The sequence below is a fragment of the Lepus europaeus genome, chromosome 18, assembly GCF_033115175.1.
Source record: "Lepus europaeus isolate LE1 chromosome 18, mLepTim1.pri, whole genome shotgun sequence".
Taxonomy (NCBI): Eukaryota; Metazoa; Chordata; class Mammalia; order Lagomorpha; family Leporidae; genus Lepus; species Lepus europaeus.
In genome coordinates, this window is record NC_084844.1 from 63115001 (window position 1) to 63127325 (window position 12325).

At 60.2% G+C, this 12325-nt stretch overlaps 1 protein-coding gene across 1 annotated transcript in view; it reads left to right on the forward strand.

Moving 5' to 3' along the window:
* Positions 1-10966, forward strand: part of LOC133776703 (unconventional myosin-XV-like) — a 47827-nt gene extending 36861 nt beyond the window's left edge. Inside the window, 7 exon segments of the mRNA XM_062215879.1 lie at positions 325-421; positions 2353-2513; positions 3370-3503; positions 4834-4967; positions 5042-5175; positions 6067-6207; positions 10865-10966. Of these exon segments, the coding sequence (XP_062071863.1) occupies positions 325-421; positions 2353-2513; positions 3370-3503; positions 4834-4967; positions 5042-5175; positions 6067-6207; positions 10865-10966 (903 nt within the window).
* The last annotated feature ends 1359 nt before the right edge of the window (positions 10967-12325 follow it).

The following is a 12325-nucleotide window of genomic DNA, read 5'->3' on the forward strand; positions in this document are numbered from 1 at the left end:
CCCAACTATGCCATTTTATAAAGGGGACTTGGGCATTTGAGGGTTTTTCTGTCTGCTGGGGTCCAAGGCCTGGCAATCCTCAGGTATGGAGGACGAGCCTGTGTCTCAGAGAGGCAGCCCAGGGTCACACAAACAAGGGACAGCGGCCGAGCGGGCCTCAGCCTCCAAACTCCACACCTGCGTTCTCCCTGCTCCAGGCCGATCCTCAGAGGCTGCTGAGGCCAGGAAAGCTGCACGTGGCCTCTGGAGGCCTGGCTGGGCGGGGCTGGGAGGGCAGAGGGCAGGCCCAGCGGGCACGGTGTCACCCGCCCTGCCTCGCCACAGGTGGCCCTGGACGTGGTGGAGGAGATCTGTGCGGAGATGGCGCTGACACGGCCCGAGGCTGCCACCGAGTACGTGATCTTCGTGGTCACCAACCGAGGTGAGGGACCCCCAGGGCTGAGTAGGTGGGCTCCTTCCCTGTTCCAGGCCCCCTTCGGGTACCACCTCCTCCAGGAAGCCCCCCAATCCCTACACAGAAGGACCTCTGTGTGCACCCAGCCTGTCTGCCTCAGCTTGCGTGTGTCCCCCCTGCCAGACGGGGGTTCATGGCGGCTGGGGCCCCCCCCCCACCCCGTGTGCCCCTGGAGGCCTTGCTCCCGAGAAGCTCACATCCGGGATGGTTTCCAGTCCCAGCCCTGTACCCCGGGAGCCCAAAAGGGCACACTTTTTTTTTTTGACAGGCAGAGTGGACAGTGAGAGAGAGACAGAGAGAAAGGTCTTCCTTTTTTGCCGTTGGTTCACCCTCCAATGGCCGCCGCGGTAGGCGCGCTGCGGCCGGCGCACCGCGCTGATCCGAAGCCAGGAGCCAGGTGCTTCTCCTGGTCTCCCATGGGGTGCAGGGCCCAAGGACTTGGGCCATCCTCCACTGCCTTCCCGGGCCACAGCAGAGAGCTGGCCTGGAAGAGGGGCAACCGGGACAGGATCAGTGCCCCGACCGGGACTAGAACCCGGTGTGCCGGCGCCGCAAGGTAGAGGATTAGCCTAGTGAGCCGCAGCGCCGGCCCAAAAGGGCACACTTTAATAGTGGCTGTGGGAGCCCCCTCCCAGGGCCCCACGAGGCTTTTCTCTTGGGGGATGCTGGGACCCCAGAGGGGTCCTCAAGCAGCCCCCAAGCCCTTGCTCCTTGCAGGGAGCTGGATCGGAAGTGGAGCAGCTGGGACTTGAACCCACATTCATATGGGATGCCAGCATCGCAGGCAGTGGCTTTACCTGCTACGCCATGGTGCCAGCCCCCATAAACCCTTTTTTAAAAAATGTATTTATTTATTGAAAGGTAGAGTTACAGAGAGAGAGAGAAAGAGGTCTTCCATCTGCTGGTCCACTCCCCAGTTGGCCGCAACAGCCGGAGCTGAAGTCAGGGACCAGGAGCTTCATCTAGGTCTCCCACATGGGTGCAGGGGTCCAAGCACTTGGACCTTCCTCTGCTGCTTTCCCAGACACATTAGCAGGGAGCCAGATCGAAAGTGGAACAGCCGGGACTTGAACCGGCTCCCGTATGGGATGCCGGTGCTGCAGGCGGAGGCTTAGCCTTCTACGCCACCGCACTGCAACTCTTAATCCCAACAACCACGCGAAGTGGAGACGCCCTCCTCACTTGCAGACAGGGACACCGGGGCCAGGAGAGGCCGTGTTAGTTTCCTGCCGCGGTTCTAACAAGTTGCCAGGAGCAGAGTCCTACAGTGAGAGCATTTCCTGGGCTGCTCTATCTGGCGCCAAGTTGCCCACGTGAAACCTTCCTGCCTCCCTCTCCTTAGGCCCTGTGTGCACGGGTTGGCAGTCCAGGGACATCTCCCCTTCGCAGGATCTTTCGCAATCACAGCTCCCAAGTCCCCCTGTCCCACGAAGGCAGCATAATCCCAAGTCCCAGGGTTCGGATGCCGACACCCTTGGAGAGGCCATCACTCAGCCTCCTTGGGGGCAGAGAGTGGCTCCACCAGGTCCCAGAGCGGGGCTCAAAAGCCCAGCAGGAGCCTGGGCCTCGCTGAGCCCCCGATCCTGAACGTGCAGACAGGCTGGGAGGCAGAAATGCTGGTGCAGGTGATGAGTGTCTGAGCTGCCCTGCCCTCAGTTCTCCCCCCATGCCGCTGACCCCGGTGACCTGCACCCGGGAACTTGTTCCCCGCCTCTCTGAACAGACCCCAGGGCACATTCTCAGATCCAGGCAGGGACATAGGGTTCTAGGACAAGGAGGCTCTGTCCCAAATCCGGGAGGTGGCCAGCCTGGGGGCGGGCTGGGGTCTGCACACGCGCATCGTGTGGGTGCCACTCGTGTGTCCTGCCCCTCCTCTCCCCCCCCCCCGCCCCGTGTAGGCCAGCACGTGTGCCCGCTCAGCCGCCGCGCCTACATCTTGGACGTGGCCTCGGAGATGGAGCAGGTAGAGGGCGGCTACATGCTCTGGTTCCGGCGCGTGCTCTGGGATCAGCCACTCAAATTCGAGAACGAGCTGTATGTGACGATGCATTACAGCCAGGTCAGCGATGTGGGCGCCTGCCGGCCTGGGGCCCCCTGGGCGCTGCCGAGCTTGTGAGAGCCTTAGCCGTCAAAGCCTGCAGTAGTGAGACCCCGCTAGCGTTTCTGACCCCCATCCTGGTCTCCTCTGCACAACGGGGGCAGTGCCACCCTCACGACCTGACCCCCGGGCCTTTGCACCTGCCATCGCTCCGTCTGCACAGCCCCTCCCTCCCTAGCAAGGGAGCGCACTTCTTCCATGAGACCCTCTCTGATTTCTTCCTCTGCTGAATGTTTGCCCTATCCCTCGCTGCAGGGCCAGAGCAGGGCTCTGCACGGTGTTCCCCCTTTGAGACTTGGAGACCCTCTAAAACAAGGATCGTGGCCTGGGTTCTCCCCCGCTGGCCTGGCGTTTGTGGGAGCCCCTGCACCAAGAGAGCGCACCTAGTGGGAAAGTCACTTTGCTCTTACAGCCACATGGGGGCGCTGTGCAGAGTGGTCCGGGCTATGCCAAGTCCTCATGCCCCACCTACCCTGCAGTCTGATGGTTCAGAGTTGGGGTGGGGGGTGCAGTCTGTTTTAAAGCAAGCCCCCCAACCCCACTCCCCGCCGGGACCCCAGAGCAGGCTCCATTTTGAGTAACACGGGCACACTGCATTGCCTTTCCCAGCCCATCTCCCACCAGCTGGCTGTGGGGACTCCCTGGTGGCTTTCAGGACCACAGCCTGCCCACGCCTCTGTCATCGAACCCCACCCCCAGGCACAGGAGAGCGAGGGGCTTTTCCACCTGGGGAAGTGGATGGCGCTGGAAGCGTGCCAACCACAGACCCCCGCAGGTGCACAGGTCACCCACCTCCCCTACCTGCCCCCCCCCCCAGGTCCTGCCCGACTATCTGAAAGGCCTCTTCAGCAGCGTGCCAGCCAGCAGGCCCAGCGAGCAGCAGCTGCAGCAAGTGTCCAAGCTGGCCGCTCTACAGCACCGCGCCCAGGACCGCTTCTACCTGCCCAGTGTGTGAGCACCCTTCTGCCTGGCTCAGCCAGGGCCGGCAGGCGCCCTGGCGCTCTCTCCTCGCCCCTCCTCCCCGCAGCCGGCCCTCCCCAGGCCCCCTGGGCTCTCCCCTTGCACCAGCCGGGCTGTCTGTGCACCGGCTACCCTGGCCTTGGGACTGAGGTCTTCAACTCCCCATGGGAGTCGGCCTCTCCCTCCCTCCCCCACTCCCTGCCTCCTGTGACAGGTTGCTGCTGGCTGGTGTTAATAGCTGACAGCAAATTCAGTGATAAAGCGCTTCCAAGGGTTGCCTGTCCACTTGCCGTATGAGAGTGCCAGTTCAATTCCCGTCTACTCCGCTTCCAATCCAACTTCCCGTGAAGGCTTCCTGGGGTCCTGTCTCTCATGTGGGAGACCCGAATGGAGTTCCTGACTCCTGGCTTCAGCCCGGCGCAGCCCTGGCTGTTGTAGCCATTTGGGGAGTGGACCAACAGATGGAAGTATCTCTCTCTCTCTCTCTCTCTAAGATTTATTTATTTATTTAAAACTCAGAGTTACACAGAGAGAGGAGAGGCAGAGAGTGAGAGAGAGAGAGACAGAGAGAGAGGTCTTCCATCTGCTGGTCCACTCCCCAGATGGCTGCAACAGCCGGAGCTGCACCAATCCGAAGCCAGGAGCCAGGAGCTTCTTCCAGGTCTCCCATCGGGGAGCAGGGGCCCAAGAACTTGTGCTATCTTATATTGCTTTCCCAGGCCTTAGCAGAGAGCTGGATGGGAAGTGAAGCAGCCGGGACTCGAACCAGTGCTCATCTGGGATGCTGGCACCGCAGGCCAGGGCGTTAACCTGCTGTGCCCCATTGTCTTTTTTTTTTTGACAGGCAGAGTGGACAGTGAGAGAGACAGACAGAGAGAAAGGTCTTCCTTTGCCGTTGGTTCACCCTCCAATGGCTGCCGTGGCCGGCGCGCTGCGGCCAGTGCACCGCGCTGATCCGAAGCCAGGAGCCAGGTGCTTCTCCTGGTCTCCCATGGGGTGCAGGGCCCAAGCACTTGGGCCATCCTCCACTGCACTCCTGGGCCATAGCAGAGAACTGGCCTGGAAGAGGGGCAACCGGACAGAATTCGGTGCCCCGACCGGGACTAGAACCCGGTGTGCCGGCGCCGCAAGGTGGAGGATTAGCCTGTTGAGCCCCGGCGCCGGCCCCCCCATTGTCTTAATTCATCTCCAGGGAGCTTTGGAAGCGCCCTTGCATCCCCCCCCCACTATGGCATCCTCAGCATTTAGTCTTTGGGGGCCACAGGTGCTCAGTGAGGACTGCGCACCGGGCGCTCAGGACCCCTCTCCCCTCTGTTCGCAGGAGGGAGGTCCAGGAATACATCCCGGCCCAGCTCTACCGCACCACAGCTGGCTCAGCCTGGCTCAACCTGGTCAGCCAGCACCGGCCGCAGATGCAGGCGCTCAGCCCCCACCAGGCCCGGGCCCAGTTCCTGGGTAAGGACCGGGGCTGGGGGAGATGGCCGCGGGAGAGCAGCCGGACCGTGACCGTGACCTCTTGTCTCCCCCAGGCCTCCTCAGTGCCTTCCCCATGTTCGGCTCCTCGTTCTTCTTCATCCAGAGCTGCAGCAACGTCACGGTGCCCGCTCCCTGCATCCTGGCCGTCAATCATAACGGGCTTAACTTCCTCAGCACCGAGACCCACGTGAGTGGCCCCAGCCTGGCCCTCTGTTCGCTGGTCCATGGGTTTGGGCTCAACAGGCTTGCTGCTGTTACCTACCTTTCACAGTTAGGGTGAGTTCCTCCCATGCTCTCATGGGTTTTCCCAAGTAGGTGATTAGCATTTCTGGACAGAGCTAAGAAGCCCATCCCACCCTTAGCTTTGGGACTCCCCCAGCACCCTGGGGCGACTGTCCCCAGGAACGACAACAGCATCTGCCCCACAGGGCTACTGTGCAGGTGAAAATGAGCCACGCAAACTGGTATGAGTTTGCTCGGGCCGCCATAACCAAAGACCACAGACCGGAGGCTGGAATATCTGTGGAATAGACTTGCACAGAGTTTATCTTTTGTGGAGGTTGGACATCCACGATCCAGGTGGCCACAGGTCAGGGTTTCTTCCGTGGCTCGTGGGCAGTGGCTTCCCCGTGGGTGTCCCCCATGTGGGTGTCCCAATCTCTTCTCAGAAGGATTCGGATCACGGGGGCTGGCGATGTTGTGTAGCGAGTTCGAGACCCGGCTGTCCCACTTCCAATCCAGCTCCCTGGATAAGGATCAGGTTGGAGGAGACAGAGCCCGAGACAAGTGCAGGGCCACTCCGTGGGCTGTGGGCGGTTCCAGCAAACGCAGCCTTGGAGGAAGAAGTGAGGCAAGGAGGGAACAGGGCAGTGCAGGGAGTGTTCACGCCAAGTCCCCACAGTGGGTGACTGTCAGTCCAGTGCCCAGTGTGCCCCCACGGCAACCCCTGGGATACTGGTGCTTGAACCAGCGTCTCCCCCTGCTGCCGGCGTGATGTGCAGGGAAGGGGTGGGGCGGCTGAGTCTCTCCCCACCCACAGCCTGGCCCCTCTGTGCCCTCCCCCCTCCCCGGTCCCCAGGAGTTGATAGTGAAGATACCACTGAAGGAGATCCAGTCCACACGGACGCAGCGGCCCACAGCCAGTTCCAGCTGCCCCTATGTGGAGATCGCCCTGGGGGACGTGGCGGCCCAGCGCACCATGCAGCTGCAGCTGGAGCAGGTGAGCCCACCCTCGCTCCCTCAGTCCACGCGCCAGGCTGTTCCCTGGGCCTGGCTCCACAGCAGGTCGGGGCCTGGCCCTGCTCCCCGGGGGGGAGCACTCCGTCCAGCCAACAGATCACAGATGTGATGTGGCAGTGAGTCAGACGGGACCCTGGGGAGCGAGGTCTCGGAGCCCCTGGAATGCTAACCTGAGGGTACTAGGGAGCCATAGAAGGTTGGGGAGAGGGCAGGGCCACAGGAGCTTTGAGGAAGTGCACCTGGACTGTGGGCCTTGGAAGTGAGGGTAGGGAAAGTAGGCTTCCCACGTGACAGGCAGAGACACCGGGGCCCTCCTGCCCTGTGCTGCCTCCTGCTTGTCTCCACTCTGTATAAGGCAGGGGTGACTTTTGGACTCCTGTCCCTGTCTCACGGCCCCCTTGGAGGTGGGGCAGCCAGAGCTGTCACCTTCCTAGAGAGAGGGAGGGCATTGAGGGCCAGGGCCAGGGCAGAATCAGGGCTAGGGTCCACAGCCTGGCCCCCTGGGACCCGCCACCCCCCCACCCCCACACCAAGATCTATCCTAGGGGCAGGCACTTGTGAGTCAGGCCACCGTCTGCAGTGCAGGCATCCCGTATGGGCGCCGGTTTGAGTCCCGGCTGCTCCACTTAGGATCCAGCTCCCTGCTAGTGCATCTGGGAAAGCAGCGAATGGCCCAAGTGGTTGGGCCCCTGCACCCATGTGGGAGGAGGAAGCTCCTCACTCCTGGCTTTGGCCTGACCCAGTCTTGGCCGTTGCAATCATTTAGGGGATGAACCAGTGGGTGGAAGACCTGTGTGTGTGTGTCTTCCTCTCTCTCCAACTCTGGACTTCAAATAAATAAACAAACCTTAAAGAAAAAAAAAAAAAACAAAAACAAACCCATCTGGCACAGCACCTCCTCTCACAGGGGGGCCTGCCTTGGAGGGACTGCCTTCCCAGGGCCAGAGAGAGGGGTCTTCCGGGCCCCCAGCCTTGCCTCTGAGCAGGAACAGACAGAGCCCCTTGGGCCACTGTGCCCCTTCTCACCATGCCCCTGTCTGCTCCCGTCAGGTCACCCTGAACCTTGCCTTGGCCCCTGGCCGCCCTGGGCTCCGGGCCCACACCCGAGTCCCAGGACGCCTCTCTGGCTCCAGCAATGGAGCCCTCGTGTTCTTTCCTCTCCCCTCGCTCCTACTGCTTCCCTGGTGCCTCCTGGCCTGGGCGGGTGTAAACAGTGCCGAGTCTGGGCCTCTCCCCCTGGGCACATGTGGGGCCCCAAGGCTTTCGAAACCACCTCTGCTGTGACAACCCCTTTATGTCAATTTCTGGCCCTGTCCCCTGGATTCCAGGCTCTTGGCATCTCACGTGAGACTAGGCCGACAGAACTCTCCCCGGACATTCAGCCTCCAATCCCAGGAGCCCTGCCCTTCCCTGTCCCCCCCTCCCTCCCGGCTCTGGCCTCTGCACACTCACTCCGCCATCCTGGCCTCTTCAAGCTCCCTCGCCTGCCTGCCCCAGGCCCTTTGCACTCGCCGTGCCTGCTCCCTGGAACACTTCCCCAACTCATTACAGGGCTTCCTCCCTCCCTTATGGGGTTTCAGCGTAGATGTCGTCGTCTCTCTCCAGGAGACCCTGGCCCTGATAGCCGCCCCCATGGATTATCTCTTCTGGGCTGTCTGCCACCCCCACAAGAATGTCAGCTCCCACAGCACACAGGACAGGCTCAATGATAATCCTTGGGTGTTTTTTTTTTTTAAAGACTTATTTATTTGAAAGGAAAGATGACAAAGGGCAAGACAGAAAGGTCTTCCATCCTCTGGTTCATGCCCCAATGGCCACAACAGCTGGGACTAGGTCAGGCTGAAGCCAGGAGCCAGGAACTCCGTCCAGGTCTTCCACGTGGGTGGCGGGAGCCCAAGGACTTGGACCATCCTCTGCTGCCTCCATGGCATGTTAGCAGGAAGCATGGGATGGCCGAAACTTGAACCAGGCACTTTGATATGGGGTGTGGATGCAGGCTTCACCTGCGTGCCACAGCGTCTGCCCCTCAGTGCACACTTCTGTTTGCTGATGAGCAGGTGGAAGGATGGGTGCATGGCTGCGTGTGTGGATGGATGGATGGATGGATGGATGGATCGATTGGTGGGTGGGTCTGTGGATGAGTGATGAGTGATGGATGGATTCATGGATGGACGGATGAGCAGGTGGAAGGATGGGTGCATGGCTGCGTGTGTGGATGGATGGATGGATGGATGGATGGATGGTTTGGTGGGTGGGTCTGTGGATGAGTGATGAGTGATGGATGGATTCATGGATGGACGGATGAGCAGGTGGAAGGATGGGTGCATGGCTGCGTGTGTGGATGGATGGATGGATGGATGGATGGATGGTTTGGTGGGTGGGTCTGTGGATGAGTGATGAGTGATGGATGGATTCATGGATGGACGGATGAGCAGGTGGAAGGATGGGTGCATGGCTGCGTGTGTGGATGGATGGATGGATGGATGGATGGATGGTTTGGTGGGTGGGTCTGTGGATGAGTGATGAGTGATGGATGGATTCATGGATGGACGGATGAGCAGGTGGAAGGATGGGTGCATGGCTGCGTGTGTGGATGGATGGATGGATGGATGGATGGATGGTTTGGTGGGTGGGTCTGTGGATGAGTGATGAGTGATGGATGGATTCATGGATGGACGGATGAGCAGGTGGAAGGATGGGTGCATGGCTGCGTGTGTGGATGGATGGATGGATGGATGGATGGATGGTTTGGTGGGTGGGTCTGTGGATGAGTGATGAGTGATGGATGGATTCATGGATGGATGGATGAGCAGGTGGAAGGATGGATGAGTGGCACGTGGATGGGTGGATGGCTGCGTGTGTGGATGGATGGATGGACGTACAGATGGATGGATGGTTGGGTGGGTGGATGGATGGATGGATTCATGAATGAGTGGGTGGATGGATGGGTAGGTGAAGGCCTTTCAGGCATTTCTGCTTCCTTGCAGCCCAACCCCAATCCCTCACCCCTGCCCACACCCTCTTATGCTGCCTCCTCTGTCTCTGGCTATGTGTGTGTGAGGATCATTCACTCATTCGGCACCGGAGGGCTGGGCCCTGTACTGGCTTCGGAGATACTGCAGTGACCGAGACCTGCTCGGCCCTGGCCCTTACAGAGCCCCAAGCCCTGGATGTTAAATCTCCCCCTCCCCCCGGTAACCATGACTGGTGGCAGGAAGGTGCGCGGGGGCCCTGAGCTACCCGGGAGGAGATCAGGGAGCGCTCCCGGGAGCCCAGTGCAGTGGCGTGACAGCACACAGACCTGGGTCCCTGTCCTGCCTCCTCTGACGGGCTGTGTGCGAGGTCTCGATGCATTCCCACTTCTCACGGAGCCTGCTTCCACACCTGTCAGACAGGACAGCAACCCCAGTGAGGCCCAAAACGCATTGGTGTGTGGCAGAGGGAAGGACTGCCCCCCATCTCACGCACCCTGATTCATTCAGCCAAGGTGGCACCCAGGGCGGGGGCGGGCACTGCTCACTTTGGCAAAGAGCACCTCAGGGGGTGGCCTTGGGCCTCAGTTTTGAAATCTGTGGAATGGGTGACAACAGCACATGCCTCTGAGGGGCATTGCAGGTTTCAAAAGGGCAAGACTTTTACAGCTTCTGGGACAAGACTTGGCACGGGGTCAGCGCTCAGCCAGTGCTACTGTCGTCACTGTACGCTCTCTCTCTCTCTCTCTCTCGCTCTCGCTCTCGCTCTCTCTCGTTCTCTCTCTGAGCAGCTTCCATTGGTCCCAGGAAATCCAGGGCCTTCCAACCCTGCCTTTGTCTGAGCCCTACACTCGCAGATCAGCTTCCCACAATTCCCCACTTCCTTCCCTCCCCTCCTCCCCGTTCTAGTTGGGAACCCTGAAGCTAGGTCACTACCCATTTTAGACTGTGTGTGTGCATGTGTGTGTGTGTGCGCGCGCGCATCTGGGCTCGCCAGGTGGTAACCATGGCAACACAGCATTAGCGACTGCTACCATTTATCGATCAGACCGATGTTTTGTAAAATTTTTTTTTCACCTACTTGAAAGGCAAAGTGACAGAGAGAGAGAGAGAGAGAAAGAGGGGGGGGGTCTTCCATCTGCTGGTTCACTCACCGAATGGCTGCAATGGCCAGGGGTGGGCCAGGCCAAAGCAAGGAGCCAGGAGCTGCTTCTGGGTCTCCCACACCCCTCCGCACTCCCCGCACTCCCACAGGGGTGCAGGGGCCCAAGCACTTGGACCATCTTCTGCTGCCTCCCCAGGTGCATTAGCAGGGCGCTGGACTGGCAGCAGGGATACCAGGACTCAAACCAGCACTGGGATATGGGATGCCAGGTGTCCCAAGTGGCGGCCCCAGATGACTGATGTTTTAAATTAGAAGGATTTAAATTGGAAGGTGAATCCTCACCACTACCCTTAGACAGGCCCTGGTAAACTAAGGCCATGCAGGCTCAGAGAGGGCAAGCAACCAGCCTGGGGTCACACGGCTCACAGCGGAGCTTGTGTGAGCTCCCTCCTACCCTGCCTGCCCCGCCACACCCCCCGCCCCGGGGCCCCGTTCTGCTGATGGTGGGCTCCGCCTCTCGCCCGTGGGATGGACATAGAATCTGGCTGTGTCATCCACAGGGGCTGGAGCTGTGTCGCGTGGTGGCCGTGCACGTGGAGAGCCTGCTCAGCGCCCGCGAGAAGAGGCTCACGCTGCCTCCCAGTGAGATCACGCTGCTCTGACCCAGCCCCTCCTTGGCCCTGCAGCTGCCCCCAGGCCCGGCTGTGTGGCCACACGGGAAGTCCCCAGCCTCTAGCGAACCCCTGTGAGGGGCCGGAGCCTTGGAGAGCAAGAGGAGGCAGGAGATGCAACCATTGTCTCCCAGAAGTTATGATTCCAAATTGGGGTGGAAGGCAGGCTTGGGTCAGCCGCAAGAGGGACTTCCAGGGGCTGGCCCGGGGGGGCAGCAGAGCCGCACCCAGGCCCGCGGCCCCCTGCCGTGTGCCCACCACAGACGCTGTCCCGACTCCCACCTAGGGCACAGCAGGCCTAGACGGGGTGAACTCTGCCTTTGGTTTCCTCTGGGTCTGACGTTCAAGGCTGTTCCCCATCCCCCGGCCCATCTTCCTCAGGTGCCCAGCCCCCCCACACACCTTGTTCTGCCTCTCAGCCTGGATCCCGCCCCTCGGTCATTTCTATGCAAATAAAAGGTATGCCTGTTAGCAGGGAGCTGGGTCAGAAGTGGAGCAGCCGGGTCTTGAACCTGTGCCCATATGGGATGCCGGCATCACAGCCATTTCCTCCTGTGAGCAGCTAGGGGGGGAGGCAGGAGTTGGAGGTACAGTAGAGCCCCTGCCTCCCTGTGGGCGGAGCTTCTGGTAGAAGCACCTGCCCTTACGCTGCCCTCCTGCAGAACCCTGTCTCCCCATTCCACATTTCTTGGGTGTCCCCAGCGGCTGGCTGGCCCCATCTCACAGCGGTGTAGTGGGAGGAAAAGGGCTATCTTCAGTTGTCGGGGGAGAAGTCTAGGAAAGAGTGTTTCCTAGAGAATGGGACTTTAGGGTTGGGTTTTGATGGATGAGTAGGAGTTTCCTAAGGGTAGATGGGGTGGGGGGCAGGGAATAAACATTCCAAATAGAGAAAACTGTTTCCTGTTGTATCCCCTTGGTGCCAGCCAGGGCTACTGGTACACAGGTTCTTTTTTTTTTTTTTTCCCCAAGATTAATTTGAAAGGCGGAGTTACAGAGAGAGAAGGAGAGAGGGAGAGAGAGAATTTTCCATCTGCTGGTTCACTCTCCAAATGGCAGCATTGGCTGGGGCTGGGCCAGTAGCTTCTTCCGGGTCTCCCACATGGGTGCAGGAGCCCAAGACTTGAGCTGTCCTCTACCACTTTCCCAGGCCCATTAGCAGGGAGCTGGGTCAGAAGTGGAGCAGCTGAGTCTTGAACCTGTGCCCATATGGGATGCCTGCATCACAGGCAGTGGCTTCACCTATTGTCACAACGGTACCCAGGTTCTTGATTTCACTTCAAGAGGGAATTCAGGGAGCCAGTGTTGTGCAGCAGAGTTCCGGCTGCCCCACTTCCAATGCTAATGGCCTGG